The 21,336-nt window shown below is 40.6% G+C and overlaps 2 protein-coding genes across 2 annotated transcripts; one reads left to right on the top strand and one right to left on the bottom strand.

Moving 5' to 3' along the window:
• Nucleotides 1-1,219: 1,219 nt before the first annotated feature.
• On the bottom strand, nt 1,220-2,773 carry LOC6608905 (odorant receptor 49b). The gene is made up of 4 exons (XM_002033583.2): nt 2,278-2,773; nt 1,828-2,210; nt 1,562-1,771; nt 1,220-1,463 (listed from the first exon to the last, which is right to left on the bottom strand). The coding sequence occupies exons 1-4, from the start codon at nt 2,708-2,710 to the stop codon at nt 1,362-1,364; spliced, it is 1,128 nt and encodes a 375-aa protein (XP_002033619.1). The 5' UTR covers nt 2,711-2,773; the 3' UTR covers nt 1,220-1,361.
• Nucleotides 2,774-3,223: 450 nt separating this feature from the next.
• LOC6608904 (probable cytochrome P450 9h1) lies at nt 3,224-5,052 on the top strand. Its single transcript, XM_002033582.2, has 2 exons — nt 3,224-4,004; nt 4,191-5,052. The coding sequence occupies exons 1-2, from the start codon at nt 3,285-3,287 to the stop codon at nt 5,025-5,027; spliced, it is 1,557 nt and encodes a 518-aa protein (XP_002033618.1). The 5' UTR covers nt 3,224-3,284; the 3' UTR covers nt 5,028-5,052.
• The last annotated feature ends 16,284 nt before the right edge of the window (nt 5,053-21,336 follow it).

Here is a 21,336-nt window from a genome sequence, read left to right as displayed (position 1 = left end):
TTATAACTTACAAGAAGAAATTAACAAGGTCTAAACAAACAGTTTTAGTTAACACGATTAAGTGAGTGGGTGCAAATCTTACTATAGTATATTATTTTACTATATAAAGTAAAAGCAGCTCTTCACGAGTTCAACAACCAGTGACACCCACAACATATTTGTGTGTCACTCGATGCGTCGATTTGTTAAGAGAATTTATTCATTTTCTCACCATCCCATCAGTTCCGATATAAAAAATATGAATTTTTTCACTTTCAGCACTTCTTTTTTCCTGAAATATTGAACTTTTTCTTTTCTTGGTTAGCAATCTATTAAGTTTATCACTCGTTGTGATCGGACAACCACAGCGTATATGTTTTTGATATCGCACGAAGCACACAAGGAGCGCTTCGTCACTATGTGTACTGCCGCCCAAGCTATATTTTCCTAGTATTTTTACATCAAAAATCAATCAAGTTGTAAACCCCTTCCGAATTTACTACCAAGTATTATTTGACAGGCAGATTCATTATAAATTATATTTGTAGATTATGTTGTAGATATTTATTAAAGATACCAACCAGCTAAATTTTGTGTAATGTTCAATAACAGTTAAACATTTAAAGAAAACTTTAGTTTGTTTCACAAATTGTTTTTAAAGCAGCTCCACTTATTGGCAATTTAGAGAGATAATTCCTTAAGAACTTTATTTTTTACTCCGCGTCTTTTTGTTTGAATTGTTCGTTTTACAACAGAGATTGAAAGTTGAGCCAGTAGAATCGCACCTTAATTCCATCACCATTATTATAATGAACCCGATTCGCCGACGCCACTCACCTGCAACGTGGCATTCAAATTGAAATGTGTTTTCCCCGCTCCGTTTTGGCATCTGCCCGCCGGGTTGCCTACCTACCCACATTCTGGATCCTGAAATCTGCATTCTGCATCCTGCAGAATCCCTGTTTTCGCACCTCGGCGACTGCCAGTCAAAGTCAGCGGACGCAAAAAGTTCGTTGACAACTTTAGCAAACAAATTTTTTATCGCGCACAGCCAAACACATTTTTTCTTCTTTTTGCATTTGATTTCAGTTATTTCTTTTTTTTAAATTTCGTTTTTCATTGTTGGGGCGGTGAAAAAATGGTGAACACAGCGTGAAATACGCAGCAACCGCAAAATAGTTCTCACTGAAAAAATACAAGAAATAAATCGCGAGTATTTCCAGCTAAATACGAAAAACTATTTTTCTTTTCACTAATGATTTATTCAATTGTAAAATGTGCTCGATTGTGTCCAGAGTAAATGGTAAATCGTATCGTGAGAGTCTTTGCATGTGCAGTATTTAAGCTATTTCATAAAATATTCCAGTTTGGTCCTTGCTCGTTCATCCGTAAACTCGCTTGAGAACCGTAAAAAATGTATAGGTTGTGTTCAGTAGATTCTGGAACAGTTCCAAGGTGATGGGACGTATATTGCCCAGTAGTATCTGGAATTTAAATTTCAAACGCATATATATTACGTTTTCACTGAGCCTTTAACAATGGTTATCGTTATCGTGCAAGGATTAATGTAAGCAGGACTTACTGAAGCTGGCCGCTGGGCCCTCATCATCATGAACAGGATGTTTTTGCGCAGTGGAACGTCGAAGGTGAACCACTCCGTTTCGTAGGCTGCGGTGGCCACGGCCAAATTCTGTTCCCTGAGCTCATTTGCATACCAATAGAGGGCCAGTATTTGGGCCAGAATCATGTTAATGTACATGCAAACAATTATCAGCTGACTGGTGCCGCTGACCTATGACAAATGGCAGACACGCGTACATTAGGTTCCCTTTGTGGACATCTACTTACGATAACCAGCATAAAGAGCAGCGCACAGAGCAGCGCCGAAAAGGCCATCAGTTCGAAGAGGAACATCATGGTGGTCAGCTCGTTTATGTGATCCATGTACTCGATAATGCTCTGCTGGTATCGGATGCAGGCTATGATCTCCTCCCTTAGTTCCCGTAGGTCGCGATCTCCGTACGGATGCTTAAGCGCCACCTGGCGGAGGCGATGCTGCAGAGCCTTGCACCTCACAATGCCGAACATAATCAAGCCCACAATCAGACTGGTGTACGGAATGTACATGCAACAGCCCATCGGGGTGATGAGCATCTGAAAGATGTACCACATCTCGTAGTACGGACTCTCGTACTCATTCAGACCAGGAATTCTGCTGCCAAATGGCAGGACTGAAAGAGGATAATGGGTAATATAACGTATGTCCTTCCAACTTCTTTTAAGAACCCTCCAACTTACCTCTTTCGCTGGAGGACAATGGGTACAGACCGAATCCCATGGATGTGAGCATGCCAAAGAAGAGATTGCCCCTAGCCATAAACTTTCCCACCTTGTTCATCTGGCCCAATATTTCCGATATATACGAATCGTTCAGATTCAACAGATCGTAATAGGCCTCAGTTAGTTTCTGGATCGAAGCCAAATATCTGTCGTGATCCGCCAGCAAGAGATAAGCTCGCAGCACCGTATTGATCCAAAGGACGAGCATATATGAGTTTCGAATTATCCCGGTTAGTCCTTCATTCGTACTCATCATGTACACGATTTGGGTGAAGATGTGGAATGAGGCCAGTCCAATGCACACATAACGCCTCAAGTTTTTGTCATAGAGGAGGGCCCAGAATCGCAGTATCTTGATGTTCATGTAGATTAGCTGAATGTCTTCAAACATGGCTTATAACTTGGCTTTCTAATCGAATTCTGAGCCATCCTGCGTGTGCCTCAGCCTTTTATAGCTTTCTTAAGGCAGTTTTTAAAGGACACGACTTGCATGGATTCCCAGCTGGTCTCATTTGGGTGCAATTTCTGCCTAAATTGCCAATGATTTTGCACAAATTTTCGCCATTGAATTGGAACATTTATTTGCAGCATTTCATTGGCCACATATTGATTTCTTTTTGAATTATGAGTGAAGGACGGGTGGGAGATACAGATTATAGCACTTCAATTTATTTTTCATTAAACAAATTTGGAAGCCAATTTTGCTAATGCGTTCCGCTGATAACTGGACTGCACTTGGGCTGTACGTTTAATAAAGATAGACCAATTATCATAAACTCAATTATATTTACACATAGATAATGCTTATCGATTGGAGATAGTATAAAACCCTATAAGTGATCGCTTGATAATCAGAAGCAGCTTTTCTAAAAAGCTTTTGATAGCTTCGTTCACATTTAATGTGAAATCAGTTGTGCTTCAGCTCTCGAGATCTTCGGTTCAATTAGCCGCTCACATATGACATCATGGATCTGTCGATGATAGCAATTGCTTTGTTTATAATACTGCTCGTTTTGCTCTACAAGTGGTCGGTGGCCAAATATGGTGTGTTCAGTGAAAGGGGCGTGGCACATGAGAAGCCATGGCCTCTAATTGGCAATATTCCGCTCAAGGGCATGATCGGTGGATTGCCAGTACTAAAGAAAATGATCGAATTGCATGCAAAACACTCGGGATCCCCGGTATATGGCATCTACGCCCTTCGAGATGCCGTCTTCTTCGTTCGAGACCCTGAGCTCATCAAGCTCATCGGCATCAAGGAGTTCGACCACTTCGTTAATCACAATAGCATGCACAACAATATACAGGAGTCGATACTCTCGAAAAGTCTCATTTCGCTGCGCGATGGTCGATGGAAGGAGATGCGAAATATCCTGACACCCGCATTTACGGGTAGCAAAATGCGTATAATGTACGACCTGATCGAATCGTGCAGCGAGGAGGGCGTCATCCACATACAGCAGCAGTTGGAGCTGTCGCAGGACGCGAGCATCGAACTGGAAATGAAGGATTACTTCACGCGATTCGCCAACGATGTGATTGCTACGGTCGCCTTTGGCATCAGCATCAACTCGTTCAGGCGCAAAGATAACGAGTTCTTTCGCATTGGACAGGCCATGTCCAGGATTAGCGCCTGGTCGGTGTTCAAGGCCATGCTGTACGCCCTCTTTCCACGCCTGATGAAGGTAACTATTGTCCAGATGTCGTATATAATGTCCTAATGGTCGGTAAAGTGTCAACCCATTCAGTTGGTTCACTCTATTCTTTATTAAGTGATAAATTAACCAGGACACAAATAGTCGGGAGTAAACTATTTAAGGAATATGTTGATTATTTATTTATTGGGTTATGCTCATTTCTGCTTGCTTCAGGTTCTCCGCATCCAGGTGCTGGACACCAAGAACATTGATTACTTCAGCAGCCTGGTCACCGCGGCGATGAGGTACCGCCAGGAGCACAAAGTGGTGAGGCCGGATATGATCCACCTGATGATGGAGGCCAAGCAGCAAAGGTTGGCCGATCTGAGGGATAAGTCGAAGGATGAGCTATACTATTCCGAATTCACCGACGATGACCTGTTAGCCCAGTGCCTGCTATTCTTCTTTGCCGGCTTTGAGATTATCTCGTCGTCCTTGTGCTTCATCACCCATGAGCTCTGCCTGAATCCTACGGTGCAGGATAGGTTGTATGAGGAGGTCCTCTCCGTGCACGAAGAACTGAATGGTCAACCTCTGACATATGACAAGCTGACCAAGATGAAGTACCTGGACATGGTGGTACTCGAAGCACTGCGTAAATGGCCACCATCGATTTCCACCGATCGTGAGTGCAGTCAGGATATTGATTTGTTCGATGAAAATGGTCAGAAGTTGTTCTCCGCCCGAAAGGGTGATGTCCTGCAAATACCTATCTTCTCGCTCCATCACGATCCCGAGAACTTCGAGGATCCGGAGTTCTTCAATCCGGAGCGTTTCGTCGAGGGTCATGCTCTGGAGTCCCGTGTTTACATGCCCTTCGGAGTGGGTCCTCGCAACTGCATTGGCAATCGAATGGCACTGATGGAGCTGAAATCCATAGTATACCAGTTGCTTTTAAATTTCAAACTATTGCCAGCTGAAAGGACATCCCGCGATTTACTGAACGACATAAGGGGTCATGGTTTGAAGCCAAAGAATGGCTTCTGGCTGAAGTTTGAGGCACGTCAATAAAGTCTTATGCATCTGAGCCAACTAATCGAATGCGGTTTTTCAATTTAAGCTCGTAGGCAGCCGTTCATTAATCAACTGGCTGGATTTTTCAATTAATTTAAGCTGGGTGTCTTAAGTGAATCGAGAATTGAAAAGAAATCTGGTGAAGAAGTGCTGGTGACAAACACTGGATGGAAAAACTCGCTCGCTGCTTGTCCGGTCCAGTGGCGCCGGAAAAACCAAAACTCCGGGAAATCGGGAGCAGCTGAGGGGCGAAAAGTTTTTGACATTCTCGTTATTTATGTGCTTCGAGGGTATTTAGGCAAAAGTTTTTCGGCCCGCCTAAGCAGTTAATACAATACGATATTGATTTATTCGCAAGTCAACAGCTGTGAGATAATAAATATTATGCAGCTCAAATACATATTTGGAATCTAGCGACTTGTTGTCCAGGGCCAAAGTTTCTGTTTTGATTCCCAGATTTGATTTATAAAGCGGCCAGCGATTAAGCTTTGATCCAGCCAGACTTTTGGCCAACTTTTATAAGCCTAAAGTTGGTGGATGGCTCAGGGAGCCCAGGGAGAAGTAGCTCGGCGACTTTCCCTCTCGAGGGAAACAACAAAAGTTGCCCAGTCGCGGGAAATTCAAAGTTTTTCTTTGCGTTTTGCATTTTTGCCGCGCTGGATAATTATTTTCCTTGCCACTGACGTTCGACAATTTTTCCAGCATTGAGAGAATAATTTAAATGAGATAACAGAATTTTATAAGCTTTTAACTTGCGAATAATAGAAAAACCATATAAATTATTACCAAGTGTTACAAAAGGTATTTCATTGAGAAAACAAACACAAAGGGCGTCAGTTAAATACAAATACGCAGCGCAATTTAAAAAGCAACACGTTAATTATGTGGCAATTACTGCTAATGGAAAATATGATAGGGAAATATAATTTTACATATGCAAAACAAAAATATACATTTTCGATTTTATGTGAATTTACAAATAAAAACCAAAACACACTACTGCAGTAGTAGATACAGTATACTGTATCTGCAGAACAATATACATAAATAAATAACTGAGCTTGGGCCTGTAAGGCTGGTTGCCAAATTTGCTTGGGTCCACCACTTTTTTGAGCCCATAAGACGACAAGATTTCGTATCCTTGAATGTCCAGTAAGTTGTGCAGAATCTTGCAATTTGCTGGCTTACATGGAAAAGGCAAAATGGGAGCAGGAGCAGCCGAGGCGGCTTGACCATAAGCCGCTCCATTTGCATAATTATTCATTGCGCAGCATTATGAGCATAAATAAAACGATGCTCCACTGCACAGACACACACACACAAACAACACACTCACACATGCTCAGAATGGAACATGTGAGGATAATGCCTTGTGGGACATTATAAACCCTTGTAAGCGCCCCGGAGTATGCAACGCTTTTTCCTTCATATTTATTGTTGAACATTTTTTAGAGCTCCGACTATTTATGGCCCACATTACCCACTGATGCACTTGCAATCCGACTGCAACGGAATACCAATTGAAATAATAGTGCTAGGGAAGATCCAATCAGCCGCATAAAGATTAACAACGCACCCAAGTCGAGTGCACTCCGCATAGGATGCGGTTAAGCCAGTGAAGCCAAGTTGCCAGAAATTAAATTCAAAGTTCAACAAAGCCGCAACTATTCTCATAAAACTGACATGCCGGCATACCTCTGTATTCGCGCTGCAGTCTCAGATTGTGTGCAAGTGACAACCTTAACACCGAAATACTCAATTAAATAAAGTTCAGCTCGAAATTGCATTACATTTATGGACGTGAGTGCGTGGGGCGTCCTGGCGGCAATGTCACTGCGTTTCTCGCAGCAGCCGCGTGTTGCACAAACTTTTGCCACAAAAATGTGCGTATATGAAATCGCATGTGTGGGGCAATCAGTGGTGGTGGTGTGCCCCGCAAATCCATTTCAAGAGCGATAATAATAAAGTTTGCCAAGAAATGCGGAGTGGTTTAGCCTGGAAAACTCTGACTCTGAATGCAGCTCTTTAAAGTATAACTTTAATATTTTAGTTTATGAAATATAAAATGCACTTAAAAGTTAACTAGATTCTGGTTCGAATAGTTCGCTAAAATTTGCATATAGCCGTTTAAATTTATGTTAAACGCCATATTATGACGCTGATTAATACTTTTCCATGCACTTCACTCATAATTTTGTGCGACATCGCATTCCATATGCGGAAATTTAATTAACATTGAAGCGGTCTAATTGAAATAATTGCATTTAAGGCTTTAAGCCTCTTTGAACTCGATGCGGTGATGAGGTGAGCAAGTGGGTCGGTAACTATTGACAACCTGCAGACAAAGCAATTAATTTAATTCACAAAATTCGTCCTTTTGCGTATTCTATGTAAAATGCATGTGTATTTGATATTTTCACAGTAACATTTTGCAGATAATATGCAGCCAATTGTTGGCAGTTTGCGGTTTTGCACAGATACCCAGCTCTCGATGGATTATTTTGCCACGCTGTGTGGCCTTTGCCACTACTTAGCGAAATTGCCCACCGAGAGTCCTGTTCGTGGCATGCCGCATTAAAATTGTACGCAAATAATTTATGTCCTTTTGGGCGGCTGTGAGGGAGTGGGAGTGATGATTCCCTTAGCCCAGTTGATTTAAATTGATGCATGACTTTATTAGGGGATTATAATACGAGCGCTACAAATTGATAGGTTATCACTGGCCACCATGCGTTTCCCAGCTTACGTTCTATGTGGTCCCTAGGAGTTCCACTTGATCCGGAATACAATCAGGCTCGGATTAGTTTCAGCTCTCTGGGCCATTTTGTCGTTTTATTATTTCCCTTATTTTCCAAAAGACCGGCCATAAATACACGCACACTTATATGCGCACACATCCCGACACAGCCTGTGCTTCCGTATTCCGACCTTTTATGACAACCCAAAGTGCCTACTTATAAAATCAAAATCATAAAAAATAATGTTAATTTCAATATTGTCTCATTAAATGTGTATAAAACTCCAGCCGGTGAGCATGTGTGTGATGAAAGAATTTTCGTGATGGCCGGGCCGGATGGTGGGTGTGGGGGGAATTTGTTCATTTAACCTGCCTCAACGTGATGGGCCAACGCACAGTGGAGCAAGATTTGATTAAAAGGGTTTTTAAATAAGGTTACTTTAAATTTATATGTGTACAAATGTTTTGGCATATTATAAGAATTAGCTAATGTGTTTTGAGCCTGTTCCAATTTGATAAACAAAAACACCGAATTATATATAGCAAATTATATTTTTCAAAGATTATAAAATATTTGTATTGTTAGTTAGCTATAAATACATTTTTTAATTGAATTTATTGTTCAATATAAAATTGCATAATTATGAAACACAAATGAAATGTGGTTTAGCTTAAAAATAATTTCTGAAAATGTTTACTCTCGGACTAGCTCCTTTCTCATTAGCCCACTGTGCTGGACTTTTCTCTCCGCGGAGTGTGGGTGCGTGAAATTTAAATAAAACGTGCGATTGTCGAGCAGCTGTTGCCGTTTTTCTCCGTGCGGACGTCCTTTGTTGGCGGAGTGGAGGGGCGCAAGGACGAAGAGCATAGGACGCAAGGACGAAGGACGAGGGACGACATACAGATCGACGGGCCTGACAGTTAAGAGTAACGCACACGCACACACACTCAGGGTGCTGCTACGCACACATGTACAAGTCCTCGCCGGATGGCGGCACACACACGGACGCACAGTGGTCGGGAAATGTGACAGGATGTCATTTTGCAACGCATCCGAAACATAAACACACGCTTTTCTTTTGTGCTCGCCCACTCATACATACATATGTGAAAATTATGCTGCTAAAAGGCGGCAAATGCTTGCATTAGTCCCGCTTTCCCGCCATACACTCCACCCATTCGGGGGTAAGTTTTCGGAAAACAAGCGAAACTAGAAAATTTGCATAAGCGCCGCTCGTTGGCTGGTCGCATTATTATGGGTTTCACTGTGTGTTTGCGTTTAGTTATTTAAAACACACGTAATATTCATAATATGACGCAAGTGCGTGTCGTATACGGAAAATTGCAAATTGTGCTTAGCGCGTGGGAAACTTGTTGATTTCGGTCTCACGTTTATTTTGGCAGGTATCTTTTAAAACTCTGCACTTTAAAATGTAAATTTGACTCATTTTTAATTAATAATTTTTGTAAAACCAATACTAAAGCATTTATTCCAAATGATTTAAATGGCGATATTAAATAAGGAAATACATAATATATAAGCACTTCTAACCATTTTAAGTACTTCCGCTAAATGGGTTACAATTTCACAATCTAGTTAGCGCTTTTTAAACGTATTTAATATGTTATCGGTTTCCTTTAAGCCCTTAAGCCAAACTAACCCAAGTTCGCAAATGAAATTCGTAAATTTATAATTAATTTCCCGTTTTATTGGATTTAGTCTCCCTGGGCGATTTTCAACCGAAAAAAAGAACGCTAAATAATAGACAACCAAAAGAGTCGATGCTATTACTTATTTTAGCTTTTTGACTTTTGACCACATATTCAAATATGCACACAATTAATTTAAATTTGGTTTGCTGCTCCGTTTGATTGCATTTGGCAGGTGCAATAATGAAAAATTAGCAAGTTAATTGAATTTGAAAGTGCAAAGGCAGAGCGTTTGCATATTAGGATCAAAACTGAATTTGATAACATAACAAAATAATTATATCATAACATTTTCAATACACCCAATTATGAATGTTTTCCTTATCTTCTATTTGCACGAAAATGTTTGCCAATTCAATATGCTTAATTTAATAAAGCACTTCTAATGACAACATTTATATATTATATTTTATATTTAATTACGAGGGGTGTTTGCGTCAATATAACATATTATTACCCACGTGTGCTAGCTGCGGTCAATCAACAATGAGGTCGATAAAAGGACAATTCCTACACACTACTATATTCCCTTCATTTACTCTTCTTGCATATTTGGAATTTCAATTAACCTAATTTAATTGAAACTATGTCTGCAGTCAATTGTGTCTAATTGTACACAGCAGTTGTAGACACGTGCTTTCAAAGTAATTTAAACAGTTTATTGCAAATAAGTATTATAAATTCAGTGATGACAAAAGTGACAACTACGGTGGTCACTTGCTAAAAGTTAAGGTGTAGAAAATTCAGTATAAGCTTTCACCTTAAATCCAAAGCAAAGCCTTGTTTAAGCCCAAATCCACTTATCTATCATCGTTAACCTTTGACGATATAGTTCTGGCATTGGTTCGTCCCCCGAGGCTTGCCTGTACGTCTGCCTAGCATCGTTGTGGATGTTTAGTTGGCATAATTAAAACAGAAATCAAGCCAGACGATGTCTCTGCAAATACACCCACTAAGCTGAAATTGCACAAATAATGATGGAGTTGCCAAACTTTTGCTTACCTGGGATTACTTCCCCCCGATCCCCCTTGTTTATGGCCCCCTATGCACGAGCCTGGAAAAGTCAACTGGGGAGGTGGGGGGTCTGTTATTTAAAGGCCGGGGGCTTATTTGCCTCATGTTGCCGAGGCTTGTGTCATTTGGCCTATTGATTTTTGCAGGTGGATAGCCTTAAATTTGCAAACTCGAGTTTTGGGCCAAAGAGTCTAGGAGGAATCACTCCGGGCTACGTGGCACACGTCAAAGTTTGTCTTTTTGAGGGCAAATAAATTTAATAAGCGCGTTCAAGTTATAAGTTATGCCAAAGTTAGCCCAAGTTGGCCAATTTTATTATGACAGTAAGTGATTTTTCCTTGTGTGTTTGTCGACTTTTTTATTCTGTGGCAGCCTCGTAATTAACTGGCCCAGGCGTTGCATACTTTCCAGCTGCGTCCTGAGGCCGAAAAAAGATGGCACAAGGATAAAGAAATAGGTCCTTGCCCCCTTTTAGCCCGGCTCTCACCATATTTCATTAGCCTTATCGCACTTGTAGTGCTCCGGCCAGAAAGACTAATTTATGGGGCATTTATGGGCACATTGCAGACCTATTAACAATGTGCAGTCAAATTTAATTTTAGCTACAGCAGTCCCAAAAAAAAAAAAAAACAAAAACATTCGAATTTATGTGACAGCGTTTGAAATTTATTTGCTGCAACGATTACGTACAACTGGCGATGGCGATGGCTATGGCTATGGATATGGCCATGGAGATTGGTGTCTGCAGCGCTCTCTATAAAGTTCCATTGACCCATTTTGGCCCAGTGTCTGGCCAGGCCGAGAGCCAAGCTAACACAGATACTCACCAACACACATAGACGGGCAGACACCGAAAGGGTACTAACCCTTTAGCATGCAAAGTTTTTTGCTAGCCAACCGACAATGTGAATGGGCGAATGTTCCCAGGACGAGAACTAGGACCAATGCACAGGCGATTAGTGCGCCATTTGGCCGTCTTTAAGCTAGTGTTTATGCAGCTACGAAAGTTCAGGTTTATGGATAAGGCACTGAAAAGGAGGGGTGGTTCTAAATGAACATGCTGCAAGCTTTAGATACTGCACAACAGTGCGTATGAGTAATGATGTAGTAGTTACATTCTTTTTAACTAAAAAAAGCTAGATATAGATATGGATAGATACATTTAAGATACATGTCATTATTTAGAAAATCAATGTACAATTGATTTCTTAAATGAATCAAAACCGATGCATGTAATATCTCATAAATAATTACATTTAATAAGAATTTATTGATCAAAGTTTGGCCTTTTATAAATATGAAAGTTTTGCTAATGACAGCGCTATAATTTGGTATCTATTCATGTCCTTCTGGCAATTTTCCATCGCATAAACGCCATTTTATGAGCTACGTTCGGTGGCATATATGTACACTCTTGGCCCAAAGAGAGAGACTGGCATGTGGCTGCTGTTATTTACTGTTATTTGTTTAGCCGGGTTCCTGTTTATTTTTGGGCTTATTTGTTGCCATTGTTGGCCGTCATTGTTATGTCCGGGACTGCTGAACGCCGGCCACTGGCTGGATGGTCGGTTGACCAGTTTGTGCCGTCGCAAAATGAAATATTCAAGCCCGCATGTCCCAGTTGAAAATCGAGAATTGCCGTTGCAGTTGCAGTCTCTGTTGCAGCTGCATCCAGTTGCATCCAGTTGCACCAGTCGCAGTGGCAGTGGCAGAGCATCGGGGGTCTTGGTAATTGCGAAATTACCACAAGTCTGCATGCGGCTGCATTGCAATTGAAATGGCAATGATTTTTGCCCCCACGCTCACTCGCCATATGTTGATTTCAATTGATTCTTGCTTTGTGGGCTGTCTGCTTTGCTGGTTTCAATTTTGGTTACATCATTATCCCGTTCGGGGGCACAAAGGCACATATTATAAATGCCACACTCATTTCAGGCGGCATCCAGCTTCGATTGGCCTAAACAGCAGCCATTAAAAGTTTAAGCCACTGTTGTCTGCTACCACTTTCACTTGATCTCTGTTTGGCCCACAAGGCTTTATCTTTCTGCCTCATGGCCATGCAACATTTTTAAGTTTTCCCATATCCTCCAGGCAGTTGCAAGCAAAGAATCATTTAGATATTTCATATATCCGCGATTGTTTACTATGTGAAATTAAAGAAATTCATAAAAATATTAGTACCTAAGAATGTTCTCCTGTTTAGTTTAGTTAGTTGCACATAATACAAGATAACTCTTTAACACTATGAACAAACCACTACTGTAACTAGTTTTCTGTTCGCTTAAAGCTGCTTTCACGAGTGCATAGAACACAGAACAAACTGTTGTATTTTAAATAATAAATAAATGTAGCTTTGTTCCTTGCCTGTGTTTTATGTTGGACAGCTCTCGAAAGTTTTGTCACACAGTGCCAAAAACGAAAACCAAGCGCAATTACTCGAAAGTAAAGTTAACTTTTTCCACTTTCGTGGGATTTTGTGGTTGGAAAATGTTCGCCCATAAGCCGAACACAGTTGAATATGCGACAATATATAAAACAATGACAAAGTACGAATGCCTTTGGTCAATCAGAAAACAATAAGAGGCGACATAACTACCTTTGCTTACCGCTTTTCTAACGAGGCGAATGGGGTGTACAAATTAAACATTCATTAGTGCAAATAAACACAATTAAGTTGAAGAAGCTTACAAAGGCTTTTGGCCTGCTAAATGTTTTCCCATGCAAATTGAAAGAGTTGGTGAAAATGTACTAAGTGGAAACATGTAATGGATGTGGGCGGAATGGCTGCGAAAACCCAAAACACTAGACTAGATGGGGCAATGCAATGTAGTTTTTGGCTGCAAGTTTCTGGGCGGCGGCAACTAACTGACTGCATTACACGGAATGCAAAAGGGAATATTTCAGTGCTGGCATCTGTTGATGTTTATTAATTGTCTTCAGAATTTAAGCAGGCAAATTACTTGGGGCAAAATTCGGTGCTCGGTGCTCAGTGAAGAGTAGTGCAATCCGCAGGCAGCCAAAAAAGATTGGTTTCTTTTGGCTTAGGTCGTTCGCTCTCCTTTTGCGTTTCTGCTCCAACAGCCACATTATGTGAACTGGGGTCCTGGTCGGTCTGCTTATCGAATCGAATATTTTGTTTAATTGAAGTATTCGACATTCGCCACAGTTGACTGCACAAATCTAATGACGTTGGCTCGACCTCAACAATGGCCAAAATGCAGTGGGGATAGTTTGTTTGACGGGTTATTCGCTTTCTGTAATTGGATATTGGAAATCACTGGTGGTATGGCATTAAATTTATAAATATTGATGGAACTTCCTTCCTTGCCGGAGCTTATGTAATAAAGCCAGTGAATTCCTCTACTCGCTTGCCACTTTCCCGCTAAGTAGTTTACTCTGCTTTTGGCCATAATTGAAATGCCAATGCCGTAAAGTGTGAAGTGCTTACCCGCAACTTCCTTTTGGCATTTTGCGAGGGTATATTGCGACTGTGACTGGCTGGAAACCATTTTCATCGCCCAACAGAGTTTTCCTCACAATCAATCAAATGTTTGACATATTTGGATATTCATGAATTTCTTATATATAGGTACTTGGAATTCAAAATGCTTGAAAACTTCTGACAAGAAAGCATTTATTTATTTTTAATACGAATTTAATGGATCGGTGTGTATATAAGAAGTGTAGTGTTTACTTTTAGGTTGAGATATACATTATTTACAAACAAAATAATCTTTCTTCCATTTAACGTGTTGTTATGGGCAAAATACTAACTTCACCACTGGTAAATGGTTGTTTATAAAAATATTTATTAAATGTATGTTTGTTTAAGCAAACAACAGATTGATATCTATATCAATGTATAATTAATTCGTCTATTATTCAAAGGTATCCAATAGTCGATTGACTGCACTCTGTTTCTAGCTGCGTTTGTATATGTTTGCACTAAGAACCCGACTGCATTATAAATTGCATTCATTGTCGCTGCATTTTGTGCATCTGCCATCTTGCTCGTCTGTTAGTTTGTCTACCACCCCCACCCCCGCTTTTCCACCATTTTCCGCCACAGTTTTCCACGCTTTCTTTCTCTCCCTTTTTGTATCGCATTGCAGCTGCATCAAGTAGAAAAAACCAATTTGCAGCTATCAAAACGAAGCTGTGAATGGAGCGGGCAAAGTGGCACCGATTGATCGATTTGTTGTGCGCTGATGTTTGCGGAGCATTTGAAGTTGCCGGGTGATGGCCATATAAATGCGTGCCGTAAATAGGATGCGATAATAAGGGGCGGGGAGCAGAGATTACGAGCTCCACTGACCCGGATTACGCCCACTTCCGTATCATCAGCCAGTCCTGTGTCCCATTGCGCCCTTCTTGGCCCGAACTTATGACCGCATAAAGCTCAAAGACAAATGCCCAGATTGAAGTCGATAGCACTTGATTAACGTGTGTGATGGCTTGAGTGGTTGGCTGGCGGGGGTGGTTGGTCGGATTACAGCCCAGCCCCTCTGGAAAGCTATGTAAATGAGCACCCACGCACAGGGAAAGGTGCTAATGAAGGCGCCGAAGAAACCGCCAACGTCATCGCACAATCACGAAAGCAAATAAGCAAACAAGCCGCCAGGTGAGTCAGCCTTTTCAGGTGTTCCGGGTGTTTCGCCTGTTCGGATGTCGGGATGTTCAGGTGTTCAGGTGTTCAACTGTTCAGCTTTTTCGCGGGGCTGAGAGTTTTGTTTGCCGTTTAGCTTATCGCTGCTTAGCTTAATTAAAGCGCTTGACGTTTCGCCAATTGCCAGTCGGCTTTGATTTTTCGACCACTTTGTGGTGCGAGCATATCACATAGGAAAAACAAAATCAAATGAAAATGAAATAGAAATAGAAGTTAAATACTTTCCTTAGCATTTAGAACACCATTCTGAAAGATCATTAATACTTTTAAGTATGTTAAAAATGAATTTATTCTTTATATATATCCTGTTAAGAAGGAGACCTGGCTAAGGTTGCTGGGCAGGAATATATAAATTATAAGTCGTTGGCCTGCAATTCAGCAGTTTCACTCCGTGAGAACTGCTTGTGTTAACTTATATATAGGCATATGATGTATGCCACTTACTATCTCCCACTGATGAATGTTGCGGGCTTAATTAGTTTCGCTAGGATGGAAACTCGTGGCTCGGCATTTATTTGTTTCACATTCATGGCATATTTTGCAGCGCGGCTGTCTATTTTGAAATGGAATTTTCATTCAGATGGTCGGGCATTGTTGATCTGAATGATGGAGCAGACTGACGTCCGTTTGGCCTCCATTCGGCTTGGCTTTGTAATGCGGCCAGACAAATACGATGGGGCATTGAGTAGAGAGTATCATTAATAAAAATAATGCCACAAGAAGAATAGGGCTCATACAAAGCGGCAGCAACAAAAACAGCTTTGCCACTGGCTGTGTGGCATAACGTCTCTAATTGAATTTCTTATGGTCCATTAACTGTCAGGGCCGAAATCCTCCGGCCAAAACGGCCAGAACCTGGGCCAAAGGAGCTCAAGGAGCCAAAGCAGCCAAGGTGAAGCCACTGTTGGCGGGAGAACTGAATGAGTAAGCAAAGAAAAGCGTAAACGTGACAGTTTTTAACAATATTTAAGATGTCAGCATGATATATCGTTTAATTTATGTATTGCGGGAGTGCTTGGGTGTTTTAAGTGGGTGTATACTTATATTTTCCCTCCTGACAGCTCTTCGTCAATGGAAGAGCAAGTGGAAAATTTAATAAAAACATTTTGCGAGCATTTCCAATACGACAGACAGGGCTTAAATATGAAAATCTAATTAGAATGGTGGCGCAGGGGGTTTGGCAGTCAGGATGAGGATGAGGATGAAGATAAGGAACCGGAACAGGAACAAGTCCTTGCATTCTATAATAATAAATAACATTAATCAGCAGATAAACCAAATAGGGAGAGGGACACACGGACCTCGTTTAGCTTCCGATTTGCATAGTTTGTGCAATATTTCCCATTTTCCAGCAGGCGGAAACTGCAACGAAGGACTTGGCGAAACAAGGATTGTGGAAACAGGAATAATCGTAGCCAGGTGGAAAAGGCCGGTGAGGACTTTGGCCAGGACTTCCTTTTCCTGTTTATGCTGACTGAATTATTTATGCAAATATTCACCGGCTTGCGACCTTAAAGGCACTTTAATGCCATACCACCGACTCACAGTTCCCTTTATCCAATATTGGTGAATGAGTTTTAGCAAGTTTTGCGCTCCAATGGCTTCGAATGGCCTGGGAAATGTTGAAGGCATTTTCATTTGAACTGCTGCTGGCCTAATCCTCACCAGGGCAACCATGTTTCGTGGTTTGCAGCGCATTTCCATTTTCGTTACCATTTCCTATTCCTATTCCTATTCCCATTTTCATTTCCATTTCCATTGATTTTATTTCATTCCTTTTTTTCGCCACTCGTGGCTGGCCGGCGATAATGAAGCATTATGGCCAATTATGGAGAGGCAATCTGGTTGGCTGCCGGCGCTTTCCATTTACCTGTTTGCCAGCCGTTTTCCCCGCAGCTTACGTGGCGTATGCGTAATGCAATCGAGTCCAGTGTGTCAGACGCCGCATATTTGCAGACATCTTAGGCTGCGTACTGCATAATTAGCTGTTCGCTGCAGGCTCACTTCGATTCCTACTCGGACATGGCTTATTGCAAATCCCATCCCGTCCACCAGTTGCGCCCCCGCCAGATCCAATTCCAGGCACGTACTCCAACTCCCCGACTCCGCTGTTTGTTACACAATGTCAATGCCACATTCTTGACAGTCAGTGATGACTACCAACCTCATTTAAGAAACTACTAAACACTCATGGTGGCTACTAATCGGCTAAAGTCGAAATTATATTATATTTATTAATATTATCGAGCTAAAGTTGATGTTATATTATATTAAGAATATCAATCATATTTAGTTACTACCAAAAAATATTATTATCTAATATAGTAGATTTTATAAGACAAATATAACCTTATATAAAAAATATTATTATAAAATATAGAAACTCTAAAACTTATACAAAATATATTTGCTTCCTTTCCTAACTTTATGATGCTGAGTATAAATTTATAAAATTTTATATTAAGCATATAATATGATAGGTTTATTTTGCCTTCCACTCCTTTTCCTAGCTAGATGATCACATCGTGGCAGTGGACAGTTGACCCGCGGGAGAGGGAATCCTGCCCAAGGGCACAGTTAATAATAATTGCTGGCCTGGCACTGAACATGAACCTTCATCAGACGGCGGATTACTTGGGTGCCCGATTGCCAAAATTGTCACGTCGTCGCAAGTCCAGCGAAATAAATATATAAAGGTGTCAGCCCGGTCAGTGGCTAGGCCAATAAAGTAGGGTTTTAAAACGCAGCTCCCGGCTAGATAAGTTGTTTACCAACTTGATTTCCAATGAGGATTGGGGGCGACTTTAATAAATGGTAGTCGTACTGGGGATTTTCCTACACGCCAGATGAAAGAGCATAGGGCAAAAGGTTAAATGTGTTGATTGTGCAGAATTGTTTGGGCCAACTTGGGCTAGAAACAAATGCAATTTGGCAGTGGCAATCATCCATGACTTCAGCGAAAAGCATACGCACTTAATTAATTTCAATTAGCTACTCACACAAAATCTACAGCCACGAGTTTCCATCTCATTTTGGCCAACTTCTTGCTGGCTTATTTTTACTATTTTCCGTTGGAGGAAGAGGAATTAGAGCTTGTGTGTGGGCGAAACGACTCGGCTCTTTCATATTACAAATTCTGCGAAGTGAAAGTAACTATAGAAGTAAATAGTTAATAAAGAATTTAAGCATAATGTTTGTGCGTTGGCTGGAAACGAAATTTTGGTCTAGTATTAAAATTACGTTTCCTGGAACTGCATAAAGTAAGAATGTTTTTGTTTAACAAAATAGTTAAGCTACTGCATAGAATGTACTATTTAAAAATTTTTTGAAACAGAAAAATGTTTCCATCAGCCTGGGCTTTGCTCGATTTAGTGTGTATGTGTGTAACTCTTTACTCATAAATTATGAGCACATATACATATACTTGTTTAATATTTAAATGATTTTTGTTTTCGTTCGAGCAGCAATGTGCATATTTCGGAGAAAGCACTTTTCGTGGAGGGCTCACAAGTGTACATATACATATTTGAATGCCGACATGGTTGTGTCTGCTGCTGCCTCGGCTCGACTCTCCCGGGTCTCCCAGGACTTACAGGACTGCCAGGACTCTACGCCCTGGCTTATTTTTATGTGCAAACAAATAACTCTGCGGCTGCAGACTCAGCTCCCCTTCCGGAGCCCAAGCCCCCACACTTTCCACCGACTTTCTTCTCCGTTACAAGTGCAATAAACTTGCCACTGACTTTGATTGACAGCCTTGGGGTTTCAGCCATCCAAAGGCTCCAAAGGCGGCAACAAAAATTGGCATTTTCATTCAATTTAAATGCATTAAATAAATACCTGTATCAGCAACGCAAGGAATGTGTACTCGAATGCGAATCAAATTTCAATGAACAACGTGAAAGTGGAATTCCATATAGAATACGTAAAAGCTGGTGATATTTTTCAAATTCAATTTGAAATTAATGGATATCTCTTTTTTTGATTCATTTTACACCAAAATATGTCTGGCAGTGGCTTGCTTAAAAATATATATAATATATAGCATGGAGTCAATTCAACTAACCACGTTTATAATCATCAACTGAAGAACAACGGATATAAAGGATAATTATAACAGGTCTCTTGACGCCACTCTGATTTTATTCACATCACACGCGGCATCATAATCTGTTTGCAGCTAGAAATTCTTGCATCCAAACTGATGTTAATATGCAAATTATAATTAGAACCCCCAAACCGCCCAGAGCCCCACAAATATAGCTGAAATTGAGAAATAGAGCTGAAATTGCATGTTTACGTTATGCAAATTGTGCTGTTTAATGCCAAAGCAGCAGCTCCAACTTGTGAGAATATGCAACAAAAGTTGTGTAATTTTCCCTGTTTGCACGTAAATAGTTAGAAATCTGATACTGCATTGATCAGCTGCAGTAGACTTTCAATTTCATGGATAAAATGTGAAAATCTCGCCTTGAAATTGACTGCATTCTAAGTAAAAATGGGCGTTTTAATTACTCATGTGGTTTATGGAGCGGCAAATTGAATTTCCCATAGTTCATCCTGGGCTCTACTGTTATCCGATTTAAATAAAGATTAATGGCAACTACGCCTCTGGTTGCGACTGATATTATTTATTGTCGAGTCAGAGCATTTGTGTGAATTGTGCAGCATTTTGATTAGATGGCTAGCAAGGACCGCCTCTGTCTTCTGCCATCTTTTGTCAACTAAGTAGTAAGTAAATGAGTTTTGATATATGGAAAATAGTTAATTAAGATAAGGCTTCAATTTGGTATGTAATTTATGAAAATTTTATTAAGATATTAAAATACAGAGAGCACAGAACTATCTTTTTCCCTACATTTTACTGCATGCCGTAAATCAACATTTTAAGTATCTTGAGTGTATTTTGTGAGTGTGATTTGCTCCGTCAAGTTGACACTCTATTAAATTAGTCGCATATTATGGCAAGAAGGGGCTGTGTGAGGGGAATTGCGATTGCAGCAATAAATTTGCCAAGTCCGCAGACCGAGCTCAACTCGAAAACAATTGCAATCGCATGAAGAGTTACTCAAAGTTCGGAAGTTGGTCAAGCATTTTGCAAATAATTTCCCGCTCGGCCCACGAAGGCCATTCATCTGCGGCCAGGTCAACGGGCTTATTACCTATTCAACTTATTCAAGTTTTGGCCCGGACTTTATTCAGGCCCGATGCGCAGAAAAGTTTCCATTAAGCGGTCTAGGGTTTGGTAAGTGTTCTAATTGTTCGAATGCGAATGTTACAAATTTTTACCATCGGAGTTTCCGTCGAGTGCTTCAAATGGATTCTTTTTTGAAATTTAAGCACAGCGAAAGTTGGCCGCAATTGTAATTAAGAAATGAAAGGTTGAAGGTTATTCCGCAAATAATAGCTACAATATGCAGGAAAAATGCAAGGTAATGTTTTATTAATGGCTTTTTGAATCTACCTTAATCGGTAATCATATTTTAAAAAGATTTTTTTTAAAGAGAATTCAATTAAGAGCAATATTTGGCTGATTGAAGGAAAGGAAAAGTTAATAATTAAATAATATCAGCGCATTTAAAGTCAACTGTGGAATTCGTGGACGTGGCCATGTATTCGCAGGCGGATTGTAATTTGCGCGGCATTTATTTAATTTATGCAAACAATTAATTATGTAGCTGCACGTTTGCAATTTCATTAAATGCGCGTTTATTAATGTCAACAACAACAACAAGAATCGCGATCCAGCAACGTGAGCAACTGGAGAGCGCATAATTAATGCCATAAAATGTGAATAATTTCCAAATCTAGGGGGCAAATTGTGCCAGCGAAAGGGGGCGCAATTTGGGGCATGGGCGTGGCCGGGTCGGATCGGGTCAGGTGAGTGGGTAATAAATTCCCCAAGGCATATGTAGCTTGTTTTTGTATCCCTGCAGCTGTTTCTCTTTGTGTGTCAAAGGATTTAAGCTTTAAGCCGCGCTTTATTAATTTCCATATTGCATATTTCAAGGCGTCGCTCTTGCTGCCCATAAATCAGGCCCATTAATAGCTGTTCCCAATACCCTTTCAAAGGGTATATATAATAAGTTATTATTTCGGTTTTAATTTGATAAAAATATTACGACTACATTATATAGCTTTCCTAGTTCCCATGTCGCAATGTTAATTGAAAATTGAAA

The sequence above is a fragment of the Drosophila sechellia genome, chromosome 2R (assembly GCF_004382195.2).
Source record: "Drosophila sechellia strain sech25 chromosome 2R, ASM438219v1, whole genome shotgun sequence".
Taxonomy (NCBI): Eukaryota; Metazoa; Arthropoda; class Insecta; order Diptera; family Drosophilidae; genus Drosophila; species Drosophila sechellia.
This window is presented reverse-complemented; position numbering and strand designations above follow the sequence as displayed.

What these genes read in the sequence shown, in the direction of transcription:
- LOC6608905 (XM_002033583.2), bottom strand. Translation starts at nt 2,710, where the DNA reads ATGTTTGAAGACATTCAGCTAATCTACATGAACATCAAGATACTGCGA. An exon ending in ATTGTCCTCCAGCGAAAGAG is followed by an intron (nt 2,211 to 2,277) that starts GTAAGTTGGAGG and finishes ATCCTCTTTCAG; the next exon opens with TCCTGCCATTTGGCAGCAGA. An exon ending in GGGCCCAGCGGCCAGCTTCA is followed by an intron (nt 1,464 to 1,561) that starts GTAAGTCCTGCT and finishes TTTAAATTCCAG; the next exon opens with ATACTACTGGGCAATATACG.
- LOC6608904 (XM_002033582.2), top strand. Translation starts at nt 3,285, where the DNA reads ATGGATCTGTCGATGATAGCAATTGCTTTGTTTATAATACTGCTCGTT. An exon ending in TCTTTCCACGCCTGATGAAG is followed by an intron (nt 4,005 to 4,190) that starts GTAACTATTGTC and finishes TGCTTGCTTCAG; the next exon opens with GTTCTCCGCATCCAGGTGCT.